At 40.6% G+C, this 23,171-nt stretch overlaps 1 protein-coding gene across 1 annotated transcript in view; it reads right to left on the bottom strand.

The window, feature by feature from the left end:
- LOC134539961 (intermembrane lipid transfer protein VPS13A-like) overlaps window positions 1-23,171 on the bottom strand; it is a 392,760-nt gene that overhangs the window by 209,258 nt on the left and 160,331 nt on the right. Inside the window, exons 22-24 of the mRNA XM_063382355.1 lie at window positions 3,307-3,489; window positions 958-1,150; window positions 293-468 (exon numbers count right to left, since the gene is read on the bottom strand). Coding sequence (XP_063238425.1) covers window positions 293-468; window positions 958-1,150; window positions 3,307-3,489 — 552 coding nt within the window. The remainder of the gene's footprint in view (window positions 1-292; window positions 469-957; window positions 1,151-3,306; window positions 3,490-23,171) is intronic.

Below are 23,171 nucleotides of genomic sequence, written 5' to 3' on the forward strand. Positions count from 1 at the left end.
TTGACTCTTTGGCCAAGACTGAGATCTTCTTATTTGACTTTGATTCAAATTGAAGAAGTTGTCTTCTCACACACTTAATATGTACAGAGCCTTAAAACTCATATACATCATATCTCGCCTAACACACCTATGGAACTTCATTACGTCCATCTATCCTCACACACAAAAGCAGATCTTCCATCAGTACTACTCGTCACATTTCCCCAATAATATACATTCTCTCACAAAACAACTATGAAATCATCTGAGATGTACGTAGGGTAATTCACCACACACGTGGCAGGGTATGTACCTGTATCTCCAGCGAGCCAGCGAGGGTCATGACAGCGCGTGACATCTGCACCGACTCCAGCCTCACGAGAGCGTTGTCGATGACGGGGGCCTCCCCGGGGGGCGAGTGGCTGCTGTTGTAGTAGGGTATGTGCGCCAGCGACACCTCCTTGAAGAAGTTCTCTACGTTCAGGTCTCCTGCACAGTGCGTTCATGTGAATTAGGGCCGTCTATATGCACTCCATGTTCTCCTTCAACTTCTATTTGATTGGAATTAAAAAGAGCTTATCTGTTATAGAATTCAATAACCTACACATCAGTATTCACTTACCCGCTGACTAAAGAAGAGCCACAACTCAACTGGTTCAGAACCATGTCACCCACAAACTGTTGTTACTTATTTCCCTGCCCACCTCCACGAACTTCCACACATGATCTCTTTTGATTTCTCCAAATTCCTTGTCTTCAAAAGTCTAACTCAGGTCATCCAACTCATTACAGTGTCATTACATCACACTCACTGGCTGGCTCTTGGTCAAGCCTGGAGCTAGACAGCAGTGCTGTGGATAATTTGTTAACTTAATGTAAATGAGAGACACCAAAATGTTGGGGCTGATTGTACGTGCTCTGCACAACCTCTCACAATGGTTGCATTGTTAGTGTCAGGTCCACTGCTAAGTGCCTCACCCAGGTTGAGGATGACGAGGTTGGGAGAGGATGTCTTCTGTGGCAGCAGCAGCGCTGGGGCGTGCAGGTCGAGAGACACGTGCAGGCGGGCAGTCCAGCCGCGCAGGCGAGACAGCCGCAGCTCCGCGGCACGCCACGCCGCCGCAGCCAGTTGCAACAACAGCCCTGTCTTCAGGAATGGCTCCACGAACACCTGCGGCAGGCAGGAGAACCAGCACTCGCTGCACCTTCCAATCACGGTGCTTTATGGTTGATACAGTCTTTAACCCTCTTGAAAACAGAAAACACTGTAATGAAATAAAATAGACAATAACTCTGAACAAGCTGATAATGCCAGCAACACAGTTACATGACCTGTTCGCCAAGGTCAACAGTCGGAGTCTATTCAAAAAAATCTGTTCATAAGTGGCTGGACTGGTGCCAGATTAAAAAAATATGTCAAACTACAGAATGTGCTAGACTACAGAAGGCTAGTCTTAAGACTTTTCACTGTATAATCTTATTGAGACAGTCGTGTATAAAAAAAAATATCATTAAAAAAAACATAGCCAATCATACGAATGTTTCAACAGAAGACATATTAAAATAAGTTTTTTCATAATAGAATGTGGTCTTCACTAAAAAAATTATATTAAGCAAGAATCCATATGGGTTTATTAGCTGGAATGCACTATGAATAATGACAATTGCTCGCTCTCTGTGATGTCTGACAAGCAAGCAATGGAAACTGTTTCACTGTGACCAAACAGCTGTTTGTGAATAATGAAATGCCACCAGTGAAACCTTGCTCCACTAAGTACAGTAAACTCTTAATCCTGAGGGGGATACCCGACTGCTGCTTCGCGTCTCCAATCTCCGTCTTGTTTGTTTCATGTGTTGTTATACTACTTTCCGCCCGCCGCCTGTCTGTCCGGCAGGTGCCTGACTAGTGATGCCACTGGCTGGCAATCAGCCAGACGAAGGGACATGGGAAGGAAAAAAAATAGCCAGAATTTGTGTGTGCATGGTTTACGCTATCTTGTTTTGAGCATTATGAGTTATTTTTCCTCTTCTGCAATTGCAAATGACCATGAACTAGCAACGTACATGAAGTCAATCTTCAAGTGTCTATCACAACAGGTTTTCATAACACCACCAATATTGTTTTCTCATTTTATTTATTTTCCACACTTTTAATTGCAACATTTCATCACGAACACTGCAGCCATAGCTCCGCAAGATGCAAATGTATTGGTGCATCAATTTTTGATTTATGAATTCTTTCCTGTGTTAGGTCTGTGAAAAGCACACCTCGGATAATTGGTGTACTAAAATGCTTCCTATATAATCCTCCAGTCTGGTACAAGTTTCTCTGCATGCAAGTTTGATGCAAGGATCAGAAACTGTGAAGGTAAAAAATAACTTGTCACCAAGCGGTAGAAAAATTAAATACGAGGAAGGGGGGGAGTGAGAGACTGCTGCCTCTCCAGCAGATGAAAAAAGACCACATGCCAACACAGTGCCACATTGTTTACATCTAAAAAATTTGGGTCACACAAAGACTTCTTGTGCTCAGAGTTCTACAGAAGAAAACTATACTGTTTGATCCTAATTCAAGTGCAGCCCTTACTGTGTATTATCCAACATTTTTTTCAGGATTTCAATTGACCAAGCATCAGTGGGTCCATATTAACATGGATAATTGGGAGTTTGCTGTACTGTTATAGATAGAAATTCACTTCAACACTAGTAACTCAAAAATTACAGATTTTATTGATTTGATTTTCAAACTTGAAATTAACATAGAAAATGTATTACTCAATATAGAAATAAAATTTATTTTAAATATGTAGTATATTTGCTAGAATTATAATGTTAATTTTTTACATTAATTGCAAATTACAAACAAACAGTGTTTAGCTAAAGTAAAGTCTCGATTAACAGAGTCAATGTGGACCACTGCAACCTAGGATAAGCAAAATCTCGGACAACACAGATGGAATAACAAAATCGTCTTGGTTTTCAATTGGCCCAGTGGTATCATTTTTCAGGGTAAAATTTTTCCTGGTTTTATTCAGTGCAGATATTCATTAACGTCACTCCATGATTATCCCACCAAGTAAATGGCCTCTTAGAGGTTAATTTTCTTTACACTTTAATGAACAGTTAGATCATTTTCAATGTTCTCAAGCAGAAGTTTCAATGGTTTTTGCTGGTAATGGTGCTTTAGGTCAGCTTGGTTGATATGGAACATTGGTTAATGAAAGTACTGTTAATCAAGACAGAAAAGAATGAAATGAAAAACAGTTGATCAAATGCATGTGCAAGTCCCCTATTTTCCCCCTCGACACGAGCGAGCAGCGCCCTCACCTGCAAGTCCACCAGCAGCTTGTAGAGCAGCACGACGCTCATACGGCCCACGTGGAGACGCAGGCTGCCGTCGGACTTCACATCGTCTGCGTTGCTGCCCACGATGCCCCCCTGCGAGTAGAGCTTCGGGCTGTGCCGCACGTACTTCACGTCAAACACCTTGTCCTCCTCGATTGACACTATCTGCAATCACAAGGCTATCAATTAAGACATTTTTCACAAAAAAATCCTCACTGCTCATCAGACTGCAACAAGGTAGGCTCGTGCCAGCAGATACTTCCTTGTGATCAGCAGCGGCCTCTGCAAGAGAAGCCGTGCCTCAGGACGCGTTCCTTTCAACACAAAATTGCTGCAGTTTGTGGGCGTGTGGGCATATCCCTAAAAGAAACTTTAACGAATCATCACGAAACACAGACGATGCTACCATGTTGTATCATACAGTTAAGAAACTCAACCAATCACGAAACACAGATGATACTACCATGATGTAACACAAGGCTGGTCTCAAAAACTTTTCGCAACAAATCTATGCCCCTAACAATTGTTTTTATTTTTATTTTAACTTAAGATATAATCAACAACAAGACTTTCGGTGACAGTAACACAGATCAACACAAACCAAATATGTTAGGGAAGGAATCAGTCTTGGTCTGCAGTGACGAGACAAAAATGCCTGCCTGGAGAGATTTCAGGAAGCTATGAAAGGACAAAGTCAAGATGGCTGTATTTTTATTTTAACTTGGGGTCTTCCATAAGGCAAGTTCAGAGTCTGACCACAGCGCCGCCTTGTTTTGTAGAATTGAAGAAATTTCAACCACCCAGTCCCTCCTGGTAACCATCATCGCAGTCCAGCAGAATTAACCATAGACCAAAAAAAAGTTGAATAAATTCAACCTTTCACGCACAGAATGTGGCCGTGAGCTAATGGGTTTGCTGGTGGAGAGATTAATTTTCCATCATCACATTACATTTCTTTAGCCCTCAGAGAAACTTGTAGCAGTGAGTTTTTATGCCCTGAAACACTACTCTCATATTTTTAATCATCTTTATCTTGAATCGATAGGTATAGAAAGCATTCATTAAGTACTGTAAGATCGCACTGTTGTTTAAAGGAATTACATGAAATGAAAACAGGCTAATAATTTAAAACCACTTTCAAACCTTTGCAAATTTACCTTACCCAAAAAAAATTATCATAAAATAAATTTTATGTAAAACACTGCAGTGAAATACATAGATGTTTTATAAATTTACAGGGACCAGAAATATTTCTAAAAATATGCAGTTAAAGTTACATGAGGGGCATTTATACTTTTGAAGCACAAGTATATGGGATAATTTTAAGTGAAGTAAATTGCACAAATAATTAAAAATTACTAAGTAATGAAAATAAGGAATCTACTAAATAATAAACAGATCTGAGTGAATATCAGTTATTTAGATGGATTTGGATTTGAATGCATAGAACAAAATATTTTCCAATACAAATTTTGGATTCAAATAGCAAGCATGAGAAATTTATTTATTTTGCTTTTTTTATTTTACTTTCAAGGTCATATTTTAATGAACACTTGTATTTGTACATGATTTTGTGGAGAGGCAATAGCTAGTTCCTGATAATAATTATTATTATAAACACTACAAAAAAAATTATATAAACAATTTTGGGGGATATTTTTGCAAAAGTGGCAAAATGCTTATTGTAGGCTTGTTTTGTACTTAAAAAACATATCCAAATTCCACACTGTCCTGGATATGTAGGTACATGTTAATTAAGTACAACAATGACTCAACCTCAAAGTACGTAGTTACAACAATACACTGCAAATACAATCAAATACAATTCCTTATTTACAAGTGTAAGCATTTGAAATCAAACTGAATATGAATAAATATTTGTTCATTTTAAAATCTGAAATTATTGAACATTCAGAAAGGCCTAATAATTCACTAAATTGAACAACGCCTTTGTTGGAAACCAGGAGCTCATTTGTATGTTTATTAAAGGAGGAATAGCAAGGTTTTTTGTAACAGAGCTGGAGAGTTCCATGCTGGAACTATGAGTTTTATGAGTTCACATGTTGTCATGGGAGCAAGTGGGAACTACAATGTACAGAGGTTGGCATTGAAAGGAAGTGGGTCACATTGGAGTGGAGGTAATGTAGTAATGGCGATGGACAGAGAATAAAGGAAGTTAAGTAATCTTTAGTGTTATTATTTAATACCATTACAAGGCGTAGTCGGTAAAGTAACATCATCATGGACACGTTCGTGAAGCCTATCAAGAAGCTTCGGCGTGACGGGGATGTTGCCAGCAACTGGATTCAATGGAAAAAGAAATTCAAGTACTACCACGAGGCAATTTGCGGGGAGAATCTTTCGCCGAGCAGACAAATAGCTCTTCTGATCAATTCCATGGGCTATGATGCAGATGATATTTATGAATCTTTTCAATTTGCCACCGATGAAGTAGGTAATTTACCAACAGTGCTAACCAAGTTTGATACTTATTTGCTACCGAGGCGTAACGTCACATTTGAGCGTCGTGTTTTCTTTACGTGCTCGCAACAGGAAGGCCAATCATTCGACGGTTATGTTGCGGAGTTGCGGAAGAAATCTGAAACTTGAGAGTTTGGTCTAATGCGGGATGATCTCATAAAGGTTCGTATTGTGTGCGGCATTCAGGATACCAATTTGAGTCAGCGTCTACTGAAAGAACACAACCTCACACTGGTTCTAACAATGGATGCGGGCAGAACTACAGAAGTGACAACGAAGCGCCTTGCAAAGTATCAAGAGGAGTCTGCAGCAGTACAAGAAGTCAAGCTTCATCGGAAACCGACACATACATTCCAGCATGGTAAAAAGGATGATTCAGAACGTCAAAATGCAAACAAAGATCAGTGGCGATTTCAGTGCGACCGTTGTGGTAAAAAATATGAGCGTCCTGCATGCCCAGCTTATGGTGTTAAGTATGATTCATGCAACGGAAATAATCACTTTGCTAGGATGTGCCGCTCAAAGAAAAAGGTAAGGGGTATTCATGTTAATGCTAGAAGTATTAAATATAAGATGCAAGACCTGGAAATTATGGTACGTAAGCTTCAACCCATTGACATTATTTTAGTATCAGAAACTTGGATCAACAATAGCATGGCCAAGTTTTATAATATGGTAGAATATTCCTTTCAGCATTCGGAAAAAGCTACTGGTAGAGGGGGTGGAGTAGGTATTTATGTGCACAAATCTTGGTCATGTAATGTACTCCATAAATGTGAGAAATACCATAGTATAATGTTGGTTAATGTTAAAAAGGGTAATAGTGAATTGAATGTAGTAGGTAATAGGTTACAACCCAGAACTTAAAAATGCAAAAGTGTTTATGGATGACTTTTTAAGAAATAATGGTATAATGGTAGATTCTTTAAGGAAACCAACATTTGCAATAGGTCATTTTAATATTAACACTTTAAAGAACACCAAAATTGCAAAAGCCTACAATCTCCTCATTCGCAGCCCAGGCTTACAACAATGTAATAAAGAGCTTCCAACAAGAATAACAGACACCTCTGCTACACTAATTTATCATATATTAACTAATAACAATACACATAATATACAAGTATTTAACTTTCCAGTAGATTTTAGAGATCACAATGCCCTCCTGTTTTGTGTAAGTGAGCAAACGAAATGTGTAACAAATAGACAACCTGGTTATGTCACTCTTTCCAGGCCTATTAACTTCAGGGGAGCTATAAAATTCTTTAATGATGACGTCGTCCGGCTGAAGGCCACCCCAAAGCCTGACCTGCAACCGCCAGTATCCGACCCCGCCAACGGAACGCACCCTTAGCCATGGCCCACCCGAGTCAGGCGAGCCCCTGAGGACCAGGTAGAACCAAGGGCCATGCTTAATTAGTTAAACACCACGACCTCTGTTCACGAATAATCAAACATAATTTAATAACAACCACATTAATTATTAAAACCCCCGCCTAAGGAAAGTGCGACGCAGTAGTGCCCGAGTCACTCACGTGTTAACATACATTAACAAGTTTGTGAGTGCCCCTTTGCGGCCTTCAGCCTGAATTAGTGTTGTGTTAACGTAAATATTACCTCCCTGTTTTTTATGTGTAACTAGCCACTGGAGCAGTCAACAAGTGACGAACAGTCTCTAGTGTGACTCTTATTACTTAAACTTAATTTACGTAAATTTGTTAACCATAATTCTTAAAGAGTATCTGCCAATTAGATTAATCATTAATAATTAATGTACGAATTTATAGCCACTCTCAGCTCCTTGTTATTAAAATAATTTCCGAATAACGGAACTTTAGAAACTTTGGCGCGAGAGAACGCTGAGACCTTCCCTCGCGCCAAGGCCAGACGCCAGACGCCAGTACAGACCGGGGCGGACGTGCGTTCCACGGGGAGCCATCATCCTTTGTCAACACAGAACAGTACTTCTGGTAAATATAGTCATTCAAACCAAATCACTTTGCTTCATTACGTTAACTCCCCGTGCGTCCCCGGTCCTTTTACGGTGTAGGGCCTAACCCAGCCGCTTAAGTTTTAAACTCCCCGCAGGAGACATTACGCAGGGCAGTTCACCATACGGCACGGGCCGACTCCCGATAACAGTGTACTTTTGCTAAAGTCGAGTGCACAGGCACCGACGACAACTACGAGTAAACTTTGTGTCTAGTTTAAATGCGGGCCGCGATTCCCACGAGTGAATCCGGACGCCGCCCTGTTAACCATTTTCGGGATTGGCCACCTCCAATCAACCTCCCCCTCAACCGGCATGAGGGCTTAACATAGTGACAGTACGTCAGAGCACTCATAGTAGACTAACTGTAACTTTGTAAGGTAATTCTTTGTGCAACGTACCAGTGTAGTGCAAGTGTAATTTGTGACTAACAATTCATCTAATTAAATGGCTGCTCCGCACCCCATGTGCGCGACGTGCCAACGACCACCTAAACATCGAGTTCGTGTCTGTTATTGAATTGAGCATCCCTACAGCAGCTAGGGGCCCCGCCAACCACGAACTCCGCTGACGGTCCTAGTGGGCCAACCAGGGGCAACGCACCCACAAGACCCACAATTGGTTAGCCGATGAACTAGGCTGGCGCCCTCCCGGAACATAATTTCAATCAGAGCCAATTTCCCGCTAGGATACACGCTCGGTCTCGAACACGAGAACCCGGACGATGGCAATAAAAACCAATATTCAGTTATAGAAAATAACATCAATGATATTGATGATTAATTTATAGAACACTATAATAATGGAATCAGTGAATCCACTAGAATAACTAAAATGTCTGGAAAAAAAATAATCAAAGCACCTTGGATAAGTGAAGGGTTCCTTGAATTAACTAAAAGGAAAAATATTTTATGGACAAAATTAAAGCGGAATCCCCAAAACCTACTTTTGAAAGGTGACTTTAACAGATGCTGTGTTAGTGTTAATAACTTAAAACGCACACTAAAAATAGATTACTATACTGTAAGAAGTTTAGGCACTGACCTACCCTAACATTGATTCTTTAGCGTGGGGTTTTGAGAAGATAAAAAAATATTTATTCTTGTGTTATGTTTTGTATGGAAATATTTGTCTCTGCATTCCTTAAATGTTTTCTATAACTCCTTTGTTTCTGTCGGTGATTTCTGGCAGAGATGATTTATAAATTTAAGTTTAAGCCGGGTTTTGGGAAGAAGGAGTAAGGAAGGGTTGTCCAGCTGGCGCCAGGTGTTTGAAAGTGTTGTGGTGTGACCTAGTTAGCTGTGATTGGCCAAGTGACGTTTCACTTTATTTGAGACAAAATCGCTGTATGCTGCCGCCATATTGTGCCGGAACTATTTCTTTATAGGTTGCCAGAAGTTATTGTAAGCTGTTTAAATAATGGTAAAGTAAATGAATTTGTGGTTTAAAATCTTGTATCTTTTTTTGTTAAACTTATGTTACTTTGAAGTGTATATTTGGTTGAAGTAAGTGCAAATATTGACTGCGGAAGGATATGGAACTTTGTCTTTGGAGGGAGAGAGAGGCTTGTAACGGTGATTTTGGAAGGAGCTGTGAAACATGGGGTGAAAATAAAGTTTTCTTTGTAGTTGGGCGTTATTAAATTATTACTGGAGAGTTACCCACTACATATTTTTGGCGCCCGAACAGGGACCCGACGAAGTTGAGTACTCGGGTAAACAATAGACAGTGTTGAGTGAAAAAAAAAAAGGACAAAAGGAGTTTGTGAAAAGGTCGGCGTCGGCGTGGCAAATGCAGCGGAAACAAAGGGCGGTGTAATCATCTTGGGAGCGTGACTAGAGGTCTGTAAAGTGCAGAATAACGAATGCGGCGTAAATAGTCACTCGCGGTGTAATCACGGGAGGAAGTGTGATTCTACGTGTGAAGCCCAAGTGTCTACAGCGGCAGAGACGACCACGTGTCTACAGCGGCATAGGCGACAGCGTGGGACAGCTCGCAGAGGACAACGGCTTAGGACACTCTGTGGACGACATGGCGGCATTCGCAGCGGTCACCAGGGAACCCATCAATTAAGGTCGGAGATACACCGTCACACTCCCCTACCTACACAGTATCAGCAAAGTATTTCGACTCGTCGGTTTGTGTTAATAGCCTATTGACGGTGTTATATTTTTCTGTGTGAAGTAGTTGTGCACTTTTGTTATGTAGGGTCTTTGTAAAAAAAAAATCATAAAAACGTGCAAAACAGGATAAGGTGCAGTGGTGTAAGTTGGAACTGTACTCTTTGATCATTGATTAGCTGTACACGTTCGAGATCCTGTGGGGTTTAGTGGAAGGGAAAATGTTTGTTTTTTGTTTTGTATATTTAGAGTAACTGGTGTATGAGTAAATAATATCTTTGTCTTTGAACATGGCGCCAGTAAATACTCGATCAACTGGGGCACTAGCCAGTAGCGCAACAGGCGCTAGTTTGGAGGACCTGCCACTAGTAAGTGTTGGGGTGCTCGATCAGCAAGGGGAAATAGTAGAGCAAGGGGAGGAACAATCTGTCGGGGACATATCCACACCACCTCCGCCAGCAGGGGAGAGTAACCAGGATCTAGCGTCACTAATTAAAGAAATGTTTGCGGTACACCATCAAAAGTTGGAAAATTTCAAAGCAGAGATCAGGGGGGATTTTGCAGAGTTTCGCTCGAGGCAGGAGGTTTTGGAAGAGCGGTATGCTGGTCGTTTAGCAGAAGCGGAAAACCAAGTTTCCAGCCTAGTCCAGGAACAGGTGGCCATTAGGGAGCAAATAGCCAACGTGGAGGAGGAAGTAAACACTCACCAACTTGATGTCAAAAACATAGAACATCAGCTGACATCCCTAGAGGGAATGATGGCCAGCAGCCGAGGGGAAGTTTTGCGTGTTAATCAAGAGCTAGAGACGGCTAAAGCAAAACTATCAAGCGAAAGTAGGTTGCAGGAAGAAGCCATGGCACAAACTCGCAATGAGATGAACCAGTGGGGGCGAAAGATAGACGGGAACGAAACCAAGATAGGGAACCTCAGTCAAAAGTTAGCTATGATAGAGGGAGAACTTAGCGCTGGGGGGTGTAGTGGAAACGGTATGTGTCGAAATAGGCGTCTCACACAGCCATATCAGGACCGAGACATCCCTAAATTTTCGGGGCAGGATAGGGTACACCCAAAGAAGCATCTTGGCAAACTACACGAATTTTTTGCAGTTTATGGGTGCTCGGAAGATGAAAAACTTTTTGTGGCAAAGAGATCCATTGTGGGGACAGGTGAGAATTGGTTGAGGCTAAGTGAAAACCGCATTACCACGTTCAAAGAATTCGAAAAAGAATTTACAAGTGAATACTGGGGGAAAAGGGTGCAAGGGATAGATCGAGCGAATCTGTATCAGGGGAGATGCGTGGCAGGGCAGCTAGAGGCCCATCTTAGCAAGGTAGTTGAGCGTAGTAGGTATTACGATACAGCATTCAGTGAGGAGGAGATAGTTACTCTTGTGTATTCACAAACACCTGAACATGTACAAGAGGCACTGGTAGGAAAGGATATATCCACTGTTGAGCAGCTGCGCAAGGTACTTAAGGAGTTAGACCGTATCAATGCTTGGAGAGAGCCACGAGGTGCGTCTGGACAACCACAGAGTTTGGGGGTTGATAATTTTTGCCATGGCAAAGCAAGTGGGGGGTATCAGAGCCAAGGTGGGTATTTTCAGGAAAAGACCAGCAACAGTAACCAGGACTCCAATAACAGCCACTGGGGAACCAGGCCATGGAAGGGAGGAGGATCTGGTAATGGGAGGGGGCAAGGTAGCTGGAGATACGGGAAGAATGGTAGTGGGCCAGTAGATGGGGATGATAGAAAAGCTGTTGCAGGACAGGGAGAGAGGGGTGAGAAAGAAGGTAAGATAGATGAGAGAGGAGGCAACGGCGACCACCGTTCTAATGCCCAATCGGGAAACGAAGTGGATCGTCGAGCCTAGGCAGTCAGGCTAGGGCGATCGAATCTGTTGAAGGGCCGCTAGGTGGGTGTAGGCCTATTCACATGGCTGCTGCAATCTTCACTGATGATAGAGAATTTTTATTGTCTGAAGGAGCCCAGAAACCAAATAAAGTATGTGTGCCTGAACTAATGTGTAAGATAGGGGACCAGGAGGTGGCAGTCCTTTTTGATTCGGGATCGGAAGTCAGTGGGATTTCCGAACAGTTCCTAGCAGAGCTAAACAAGCAGGGATTCACGTATCCCATACTGCCCGTACCTCAGCTGACGGTAATTGGGGCCACCAGGGGTAAAAGCAGAAAGGTAAACAAGCAAATCTTTTTGGATTTTCAGTTAGGGAGAGAGACCTACCGTGCAAATTGTCTGGTTATACCCAGATTAACCAAGGAGGTGATACTTGGCATTGACTTCATGCATAGTCACAACATAGTTGTTGATTTTGTTCAGGCTAGGATTTTCATTAAAGGAGACCCTTATGCTATGGTGAGGAGTGACAACTGGTTGGACCGGAGTCCGGGGGTATTGAGGGTACAGTGTGTGGAGGATTGGAAGGAGGGTAAATTGGAGGAAGAACTAGGCGAAATGTTAGAAAAGGACCCACAACAAATTCAAAGGGTCACCGCTACACCTTGGGAGGAGGAGGTGAAGCATATGTTAGAGCGATGTGAGGTAGGAAGTGAGGAGGAAAGGATGCAGTTAAGGGGACTGTTGCTTGAATTTAAAGATGTTTTTCGGGGAGAACCTGGGCTGACCACCAAGTATGTGGCCAGAATACCCATGAAAGACGACACGCCATTCAGAGGTAGGAGCTACCCGATCCCTTGGGCATGTAAGGATGAGGTTGAGAACCAAATTAGGCAGATGGAAGCTAGCGGCATAATCGAAAGAGGGAACAGTCCTTTTGTAAACCCCTTGGTGTGTGCTAGAAAGAAAGATGGGAGGGTGAGGCTATGTGTAGATTCAAGGGCATTAAAAGGCAGAATTGTTCCCGATAGGCAGAGTCCAGTGGAGCCCAGCCAATTGTTCACTGCGTTCTATGGATGTAAATACATCAGCACGACTGATTTTGTAAAGGGGTACTGGCAGGTGCCACTGCATGTCAACGATAGAAAATACACAGCTTTTCTTTACAAGGGGCGTGTATACCAGTTCAAGGTACTGCCTTTTGGTTTACCTAATAGTGTAGGGGAGTTCTGTAGGGCAGTGGATGCTTCCTTAGGTCCCGAATTAGAATCCAGAGTTCGAACCTATGTGGATGATGTGCTAATTGCAACAGAAACGTTTGGCGAGCACTTGGAAATTCTTGAGCAGTTGTTGTACCGACTAAGGGAGGTGAATTTAACCTTGAACGTATCCAAAACAATGTTTCTAAGGAACGAGGTGATTTTTCTAGGTTTTAGGTTGAGTGCGGAGGGAATAAGACCGGACCCGGAAAAGGTGAGGTTAATTAGAGAATTTCTGCGACCCAAAACTGTCAAAGAACTGCGAGGATTTTTGGGATTGTGTAATTTTTACCGAAGGTTCGTTGAACGGTTCTCAGATGTGGTGGCACCTATGTTGAATTTACTTAGGAAGGATGGCGTTTGGGATTGGAATGACTAATGTGAGAGTAGTTTCCACAGGGCAAAAACCCTTTTCGTGGACAATTGTGTAATCCGGCACCCTGATTTCACCAAGGAATTCTACATCAGTACAGATGCCTCCAGCTATGGATTGGGTGCAAAGTGCTTCCAGCTAGGGGAGGAGGGGGAAGAACACCTGATAGCCATGCTGAGTAGGAGTTTGAATACAGCTGAAAGGTCCTATACTGTTACGGAACGGGAATGTCTGGCAGTAAAATCATAGTGCAGTCCGATCATCATTCACTAGCTTTCTTACAATCATGCAAACTGATGGGGAGCCGTCTGACTAGGTGGTGCCTAGCTCTGCAGGAGTATGACTTGGAGATTGTTTACATCTCGGGCAAGGAGAATGGGGATGCAGATTTACTAAGTAGGACGATAATAGAGCAAGGGGAGTTAATTATGGAGGAGAAACCCCGAGCAGGACCCATTATGGCCATTATTAATGTGGAAAAGGATGATGAACTATTTAGGAAGTTCACCAAGTTAGGGGAGGCCCAAAGGGAAGATGAAGTCTGGGGCATGATCATAGGGGTATTAGAAGATGAAAATAAAGATGTCAACCAACCACAAGTCCAGAAGCTGCTTTTGTGGTACTGTATAACGGGTAAAGTACTCTATAGGAAGGATGATTCGGGAAAATGGAGACTATGTATACCTAAGATATTGGTCAACCAATTAGTATGGCATCTTCACCGATCCACTGGACATTTTGGGAACAAAAAAGTATTTTGGTTAGCAAGTAACAGCTACTATTGGTCTAATATGGAAAAGACAATTAGGAAAATAATTAGTAGTTGCGACATTTGCCAAAAGGCGAAATACCCTAATCGTAATTGGGAAGGTAAATGGGAACCGATTGTTCCATCAGGACCGGAGGATCTTTTAGCTGTGGACCTATATGGCCCACTGCCCAAGTCGAGGGGAGGTGTCCAGTACATTTTCGCGGTATTAAATGTTTTTACCAAGTTTGTGCTTTGCTATCCTTTAAAGAAAGCCACGGCAGCGGCATGTGTTGACAAGTTACTCAATCATTATTTTGAAAGAATGGGTGTACCTAAGAGAATACTGAGTGACCACGGTACCCAGTTCACTGCGGATGTTTGGCGCTGGGAGTTAGCCTGGAAGGGCGTTGATGTGATCTATAGCTCTGTCAGGCACCCGCAGGGGAATCCGATTGAGCGTGTTATGAGGGAAATAGGGAGATTGCTACGCACCTATTGCCATGAGCAGCACAGCAAGTGGGCTGAAGCTGTACCACTATTAAATAGGTTTTTTAATGAACACATTCACAGCAGTACAGGTTTTTCACCGCAGGAACTTACCAGTGGCAAAATTCAGCGGGACAGTCTAGCCCTAAAATTTAAGTTTCCTAGTGGGGAGGAGGATCAGACTAGTGACAGGATAGAGGAAGTTAAACTGAAACTTAAGCATGCAGCATTGAGGAGAGGAGTACAACAGAGAGTTATAAGCAGTAACTTCAAGGTAGGGGATTTGGTACTGCTCAGAGTTTGTGGGAGAAGTGATTTTATGTTAAAAGAGACGAAAAAACTGGGACTGCTATATGAAGGGCCGTTCAGGATCACTAGGGAAGTAGGAAAAAATGTCTGGGAGATTGGACACTTGACTGGTGGCAGGGGTGTTCGAGGTAGCTTCAACCAATATTTGTTAAAGCCGTACATTAGTGAAACGTGAATCCAATCGTGTGGCGCCATTTTCAAGTTGATTGGAGTTTCGAGAGTTGTTTCATGTTATATTGTTTGATTTGATGTTTGTCGTGTGGTTAGTGATGTAACGGGATAACCTGCATAACATGTTGGCTTGAAGCAGGAAATCTCTTGAAACATTTTGGGACTCTCATAAGGGGGTTGTTGGTAAGAGCCAATGTGGGTTTATTTTATTGATGGTTGTGTACAAGTAGATTTGTGCTAAGGGTATATTCTTGTTTGTTTGTTAATTACAAGTCTGTAATTTTGTCTATTGGGATTCTGTGACTTGTTATTAACAGTGTTAGAGAAAGTAATTAAGTAAAACTGAACACTTGTAAATGGCTATCTTGTTTTGTGAGGTAAGTGGTGTAAAAGCTGGAAGGAAGTAACTAAGGGAGAATTGGTCGCCGGCTTGCACATACCTCAGGCAAAAGTTAAATTTTGTTTACTCAAACTCCATTTAACTTGGGGGGTTGTAAGGAGGTTAGGCACTGACCTACCCTAACATTGATTCTTTAGCGTGGGGTTTTGAGAAGATAAAAAAATATTTATTCTTGTGTTATGTTTTGTATGGAAATATTTGTCTCTGCATTCCTTAAATGTTTTCTATAACTCCTTTGTTTCTGTCGGTGATTTCTGGCAGAGATGATTTATAAATTTAAGTTTAAGCCGGGTTTTGGGAAGAAGGAGTAAGGAAGGGCCGTCCAGCTGGCGCCAGGTGTTTGAAAGTGTTGTGGTGTGACCTAGTTAGCTGTGATTGGCCAAGTGACGTTTCACTTTATTTGAGACAAAATCGCTGTATGCTGCCGCCATATTGTGCCGGAACTATTTCTTTATAGGTTGCCAGAAGTTATTGTAAGCTGTTTAAATAATGGTAAAGTAAATGAATTTGTGGTTTAAAATCTTGTATCTTTTTTTGTTAAACTTATGTTACTTTGAAGTGTATATTTGGTTGAAGTAAGTGCAAATATTGACTGCGGAAGGATATGGAACTTTGTCTTTGGAGGGAGAGAGAGGCTTGTAACGGTGATTTTGGAAGGAGCTGTGAAACATGGGGTGAAAATAAAGTTTTCTTTGTAGTTGGGCGTTATTAAATTATTACTGGAGAGTTACCCACTACAATACCAACAAATACAAAGTTAATGCTAAAAACCCCAAGGAAACAAGGAAAATTATAAATGAAATTATTCATAACAAACCAATCAAGAACCACCAAGAGGCAGTTAACCTAATCAGTAATGGTAATAACGTCCCAGCAAAGACAGTACCTGATGAGTTTAATGTGTTCTTTGCTAATGTAGGCAAAAACCTAGCAGATAAGCTACCATAACCAGTTCCAATAAATTACAGTACCCAAGTTAAAAATAATGTGAACTCTATTTTTTTAAATCCAGTAACAGTAAGTGAGGTTAATGGATGCATAAAAAATTTGAAAAACAAAAATAACAAGACTAAAGATGGAATCATCAACATTATACTCAAAAAGCTACAAGGAACACTTAACTTAGCTATAGTCAACCTAATCAACCAGTCCTTCTCTCTTGGAGAATTTCCAGACCAATGTAAAATTGCAAGAATAATACCAATCTATAAGCAAGGAATTAAAACATCCTGGAAACTATAGACCAATATCCATCCTTCCAACATTATCAAAGATAATGGAAATATGTGTTAAATCTAGACTGCAGTTCTTTTACAAAAAAATATAAATTTCTCTATCCTTACCAATATGGCTTCACTGAAAAACTGTTAATAGGTTATATTAAAACTCGGCATCTTTCTTAATATTGTGTAATTTCCTCTTTCTATTACACACATTTCTCACACACTAGCCATATTTATTTTCTTACTTACTCTATTACAGTCGTACCAACATAACTTATTCAAACCAACACCAAAGTTACCTAATGATTTTATTGTTTCCAACAGCCCCCCTCAATAAACGTTATTAGGTAGACTTTGCGAAACAACTAAGTAAACAATACAAGTGAACAGCTAAAAAAAAAAACTTAACCAATAATTTGCATTATTCTAGCCCTATACTTCTTATACATTTCAAGAGTGTGATCTTATTCACTGCTTTAGTGAACATGTCAGCTATTTGATCCTGAGTACAAACATATTTTACACTGATAAGACCCTCACTGATTTTTTCTCGGACAAAATGATGGCGAATGTCAATGTGTTTCAACCGTTTGTGATTCTCTGGGTTTTTTGACACTCTTATTGCACCTTGATTGTCTTCGTATAGGATCACAGGTTCATTTTTTAACACTCCCAGATCCTGCAGTACCCCTCTGATCCAACACGCTTCAGCCGCTGCACCACTCAGAGCCATGTATTCCGCCTCGGTAGATGACAGGGCAACAGTTGACTGTTTCTTGGAGGTCCAGGTGATGGTATTACCTTGGAGTTGGAATACAAAACCTGATGTAGATTTTCTTTCTTCCACATCTCCTCCCCAGTCTGCATCAGCGTATCCACTCAGCTGAGCTGCGGGTTCTTGTCGTCGGTAGACGAGTGTCAAGTCCAAGGTCCCTTTTATATATCTCAAAACGCGTTTTAGGGCAACCCATAGTGCTTCACTTGCCCGGTTTTGATATCTACTCAGAATGCCAAGAGTAGCACTAAGATCTGGTCTTGTGCCTAGGGCGACATACAACAGGCTTCCAATAATCTGTCGACATTTTGTTTCCAGCTCTTTGTCTTCTTCAGTGTCCTGGAAGTTTATTTTACACAGTGGGTCCATTGGTGTGGACACGGGTCTACAGTCCGCCATTCCATATTTCACTAACAATGATTTCAAAAAATGAGTTTGATTCAATTTTAGAGTTCCAGACTTTAAATCTTGAGAGATACAAATTCCTAAGTAGTTTGACACCGGTCCTAGGTCTTTCATCTTGAAATTTTTCTTCAGACTTTCTTTCAATGCCTGAATTTGGTTCTCATCATTGCCTACTATTAGCAGGTCATCCACATACAGCAGGACATATAGCTTCGTTTTGTCTGTGTTCTTGACATACAAGCAGTAATCATGTTTTGATCTTTTCAATCCTTCCCTTTCTATAGCTTCATTGAACTTTTCGTTCCAGCACTTTGGTGATTTTTTAAGTCCATAGAGAGATTTTTTTAGTTTGTAAACTGTCTTTTCATCCCCCTCCATTCCATCTGGTTTTGCTATGAAAACTTCGTCATCTATATCACCATAAAGAAAAGCACTTTGAACATCCATTTGATATATTGGCATGCCCAGGTCATTTGCAGTCGCCAACAGAATTCTAAGAGTCGCCATCTTAGCCACTGGTGCATACACTTCACTTGCATCAAAAATGCTGAGCTGCTCAAAACCTCTTGCAACTAGTCTCGCTTTGTACTGCACTGGTTCTCCTTTTTCATTTCGTTTAATCTTAAATACCCATTTGCTGCCTATGATGCAGGCATCTTTTGGAGGTATAACTCCTGACCAGGTGTCATTTTCCTTTATTCAATATTGATAGCTTCTTTCCACTTTTGCCTTTCATTGCTCATCATTGCTTCTCCGTATGTTTGCGGCTCATCTGCACAAAGAAAACTTGTCTCATATTGGCTCAGATACCTTGGTTCCTTTAGTTTTGTTCTATCCCTCAAATTACATGTTCCCACCTTTTCACATATCTTTCCACAGTTATCTGTTTCAAAGCCTCTGAATTCCTCTTCATCTGCAGATTCATTATTTAAGGAACTATGTTCAATCGTACTGCTTCCCTCTACATTTTCCAGTTGTATGCCTTCCGCTTCATCCCTGTAGTGCTCTTCAGTTTGGATAGGTTTGGTAACTTCGATTCCCATTGTTGTTGTTACACCATCTGGCTTGAACACTACATTTCTTGATATTTCAATTTTTCCTCGGTTCGGTACATATACCCTGTAGGCCTTAGCATTTTCCTGATACCCTACGAATAGTCCTTTTGTGCTCTTAGGGTCCCATTTCTTTCTTTTCTCTTTAGGCACCTGCATGTAAGTCTCTGTTCCAAAGACTTCAAAATGTTTGATTTCAGGAACTGACTTGAACCATAGTTCATATGGGCTTTTTCCTTTAACAGAACTCGTGCCTGTCCGGTTGATGGTGTATACTGCAGTATTAACTGCTTCCGCCCATAAGGTTTTGTTCAGGTTTTTGGCTGCCAGCATAGTCCTGGCTGCCTCCACAACTGTTCTTATTTCTCTTTCAACTTTCCCATTTTGCTCTGGGCAGTAAGGTGCAGACTTCTGGTGCCGTATTCCCATTTCATCAGTGATATTCCGCATTTCTTGACTGCACAGTTCAGTGTCGTTTCCCGTTCTCAGAATTTTTACTGGATTTCCGGTGTCGTTCTTAGCTATACTTAGAAAGTTCTTAATCTTTTCTTTAGCTTCAGATTTGAACTTCAAGAAGTAAACAAATTTATACCTTGAAAAATCATCTTTTATCAATAGGAAATATCTTGAACCTCCAATTGATGCTGTTTCCATCGGGCCACAAATGTCTGCATGAACGATCTCACAAGTGTCCGTCGTTTTGTGTTCACTTGATGAAAAAGGCAGTCTCTGTTGTTTCCCCTTCATGCAAGCTTCACAAAAGAAGTCCTCAGTACCTTGCACTTCTATGTTGTGGCTCTTCAGAATATTTTTGACCTTCTCTGTATTTTGGTGCACCAACTTTTCATGCCATATTTTAATGGAAGGCTTCTTCACAACACTCACCACAGCTGGGATTGGTTCACACCTAAACATCATCTTGTACAGCTTCCCCTCCAGAGTTCCAACAGCATACACTTTTCCAGATTTAGTAAGTTCACATTTAGACTCTCTCCATTCAATTTGATAACCTCTTCTCAACACTGCACCAACAGAGAATAAATTGAATTTGATATCAGGAACATATAACACATCTTTTATCTCCGATATTTGCCAAGAATTACCATCATACACCTCTACTCTCACAGTCCCTACCTCGTTTGCTACAAGAGTTGACCCATCACCAATTACAATATGTTTTTCACTATCCAGCTTGCACATGTCATAAAAAAAATGTCTTTGAGCACACATATGTTCAGATGCTCCACTGTCCACATACCAGCTTTTGTCATCCAGGCTTTCACTTACCATTGCAGCACTGATAAAAGCATTCAGATTGCCCCCCTTTAGTGTACGATGAGCAGGTTCAGAGCTATTTTCAGCTTTTAACCTCCATCTACAATCTTTACTGATATGTCCCATCTTTTCGCAGTAATAGCACATACGTCTCCCACCTGGATTATTAGTTTTCGATTTATTAGAATAGCAGTTTTTCTGAATGTGTCCTGCCTTCCCACACTTAAAACACTTTAATGGATTCGGCCTACCTTGATTTTTAGACAACAGGGCGTTATCCTGACTGCCCTTTCCAGAGATACGCTCCTCTTCAATCAACAGACGTGCACTTAACTCTGACAGTTTTTGGTCCTTTGTTGACACAGACTCCCAAGCCGACACAAAGTGTTTATATTCTTCCGGTAGTGATACTAAAATCTTCGTCATTAGCATTTGATCGGACAGCTTCTCCCCATGCTGCTTCAGCCGGACCACCAACTCTTGCAGTTTTGACAGGAAAGCCGCGACTCCTTCCCCTTCGTATTTTAAAGAAAAGAACTTGTGCTGAAGTTGATGCAAGCTTACTTCCGACTGCTGTTCGAAAATTGATAACAATTTATTCCACATCTCTTGTGCTGACTCGCAAGCCAAAATGTGCATCATTGGTCCTTCTTCTAATCTTGTGACAATTATTTCTTGAGCTTTGCTGTCTCGTGTCACCCATTCCTTTAATTTCTTCTTTTCCGTCTCGGTTTGTGAATCGTCATCCACCACAGTAGGTTTAAACTCCTCTCCAGACACCACACTATATAAACCTTTTGATTTTAACACGACCGTAATTTGAAATTTCCAAACACTCCAGTTTGATCCATTTGCCAATCTAATGTAGTTGTAGTTGGATTCCATAATGGATGCCCGCACTGCGTATTTTCTTCTTCTTTTCTCAACACATCACTATCGCAATAAAACTGTGATACTTATTCAATAACACCAGTGTACTTTCATACGGCCTGGGCCCATAACCTGTTAATAGGTTATATTAAAACTCGGCATCTTTCTTAATATTGTGTAATTTCCTCTTTCTATTACACACATTTCTCACACACTAGCCATATTTATTTTCTTACTTACTCTATTACAGTCGTACCAACATAACTTATTCAAACCAACACCAAAGTTACCTAATGATTTTATTGTTTCCAACAAAAACCCTCTACAACAAATGCAATTACAGATATAGTAATAAAGCTGGAGGGAGCATTAGATGAGGGCAAGGTTGCAGGTGCAATATTTATAGATCTTAAGAAAGCATTTGATACTGTACACCACAACCTCTTATTACATAAACTAGAAGCATCTGGAGTAAGAGGAATTGCCAAACAATGGTTTGCGAGTTACCTAAATAAAAGAAAGCAATATGTCTCAGTTAACGGAAAAGATAGTGAAGAGCTGGAAATGTCCTGTGGGGTACCACAGGGCTCAGTCTTGGGACCCTTATTATTTTTGGTGTATATTAATGACCTTGGGGATCTGCCCCTTCATGGTCTACTGTCCCTGTTTGCTGACGACGCAGGCCTATTCTACACATCAAATACAACGCGTCAATTATCTGAAAATATGCAAAATGATTTAAATATTGTAAATAATTGGTTCATACAAAACAAGTTGACAATAAATGTACCAAAAACATGCTACATGTTCATAGCCAAAGCCTCGGCAAACACCACGTTCCCTTTTAACCTCACCATAGACAAAAAACTAATACAAAGAGTTATGGTAATGTTGTTAAGTATCTAGGTTTACAAATTGACAGTAAGCTAACCTGGGATGCCCATATAAGCTTTATAAAAGCTAAAAAGGTTCCTGTAATAGGTCTATTACACCGCCTAAAAAAAAGTATTCCACTCTGCATTCGTAAAAGTGTGAACTATGCATTAATCCATCCTCATCTTCAATACATGTGCACAATATGGGGTCATGGGTCATATTGTATAATAAAAGAACTAGAAATATTACAAAAACGTGCTATTTAAATTTTGTATGGCCTGCCTTTCTTGACCCCGTCCCACACTCTCTTCTTAGAAACTAAAATACTGTACGACCAATCAAAATGCAGATTCAACTTGCAAGCATAATTTATATGTACAAAATTATCAATAAGCTGACACATGGCAATACTTATTTAAAAAACAATGCTATCCATAGTCATGACACAAGGCTAGCTGGAAATATCCACTTAGATGCTTTTAGCACAGCTAAATATGGATCTGCTAGTGTCACAGTCAACATAACCAAACTCTACAATAACTTGCCAAAAAAATATAAAGACATGAAACCTGAACATTTGTTTGTTAAATGGCTAAAAATATATCTGTGGGAGGAATATTGTAAATGTTAAAAGTGCAGTTATATAGTTACTAATTGATCTCATTTACATACAGACCAAAAGCATCACCAAAATGATGTATAAGAAATATAGGTATTAGGTAAGTGTTGAATGTGTAATTGATGCTTGTATTAAATAATTATTTTTTTAAGTATAATGAATAATAAATAAGTGTTAAATTAACTATTTTATTTGTGCCAGATCTTATTGTTAAATGTATGATAAATATTTTAAGCATTAAATGTACAGCTGTAATGCTATTACCTGTGAAACTTATTATATCTGTATGCATTGTGTTATGAAAAATGATGTGTCATATTATGCCAAGGTGACATGTATAGTTCAAAAACAGAGCTATGCTCTCCGTAACATTGTAAAATAATAATAATAAAAAAAGTGCTTCGTGAAAGTTCTGCATCGTCCTCATCTTCATCATCAGAAGGCGATATGATTGTTGCTGAGGTTAAGTGCACAAAACTCTACCCTCTACATCTTCAACACGTGAGTCAGTGGATTTGTGTGTTGAGTCTGTATCCCATGTCAGATCTGAATCAGAA

Source organism: Bacillus rossius, chromosome 1 (assembly GCF_032445375.1).
Source record: "Bacillus rossius redtenbacheri isolate Brsri chromosome 1, Brsri_v3, whole genome shotgun sequence".
Classification (NCBI taxonomy): Eukaryota; Metazoa; Arthropoda; class Insecta; order Phasmatodea; family Bacillidae; genus Bacillus; species Bacillus rossius.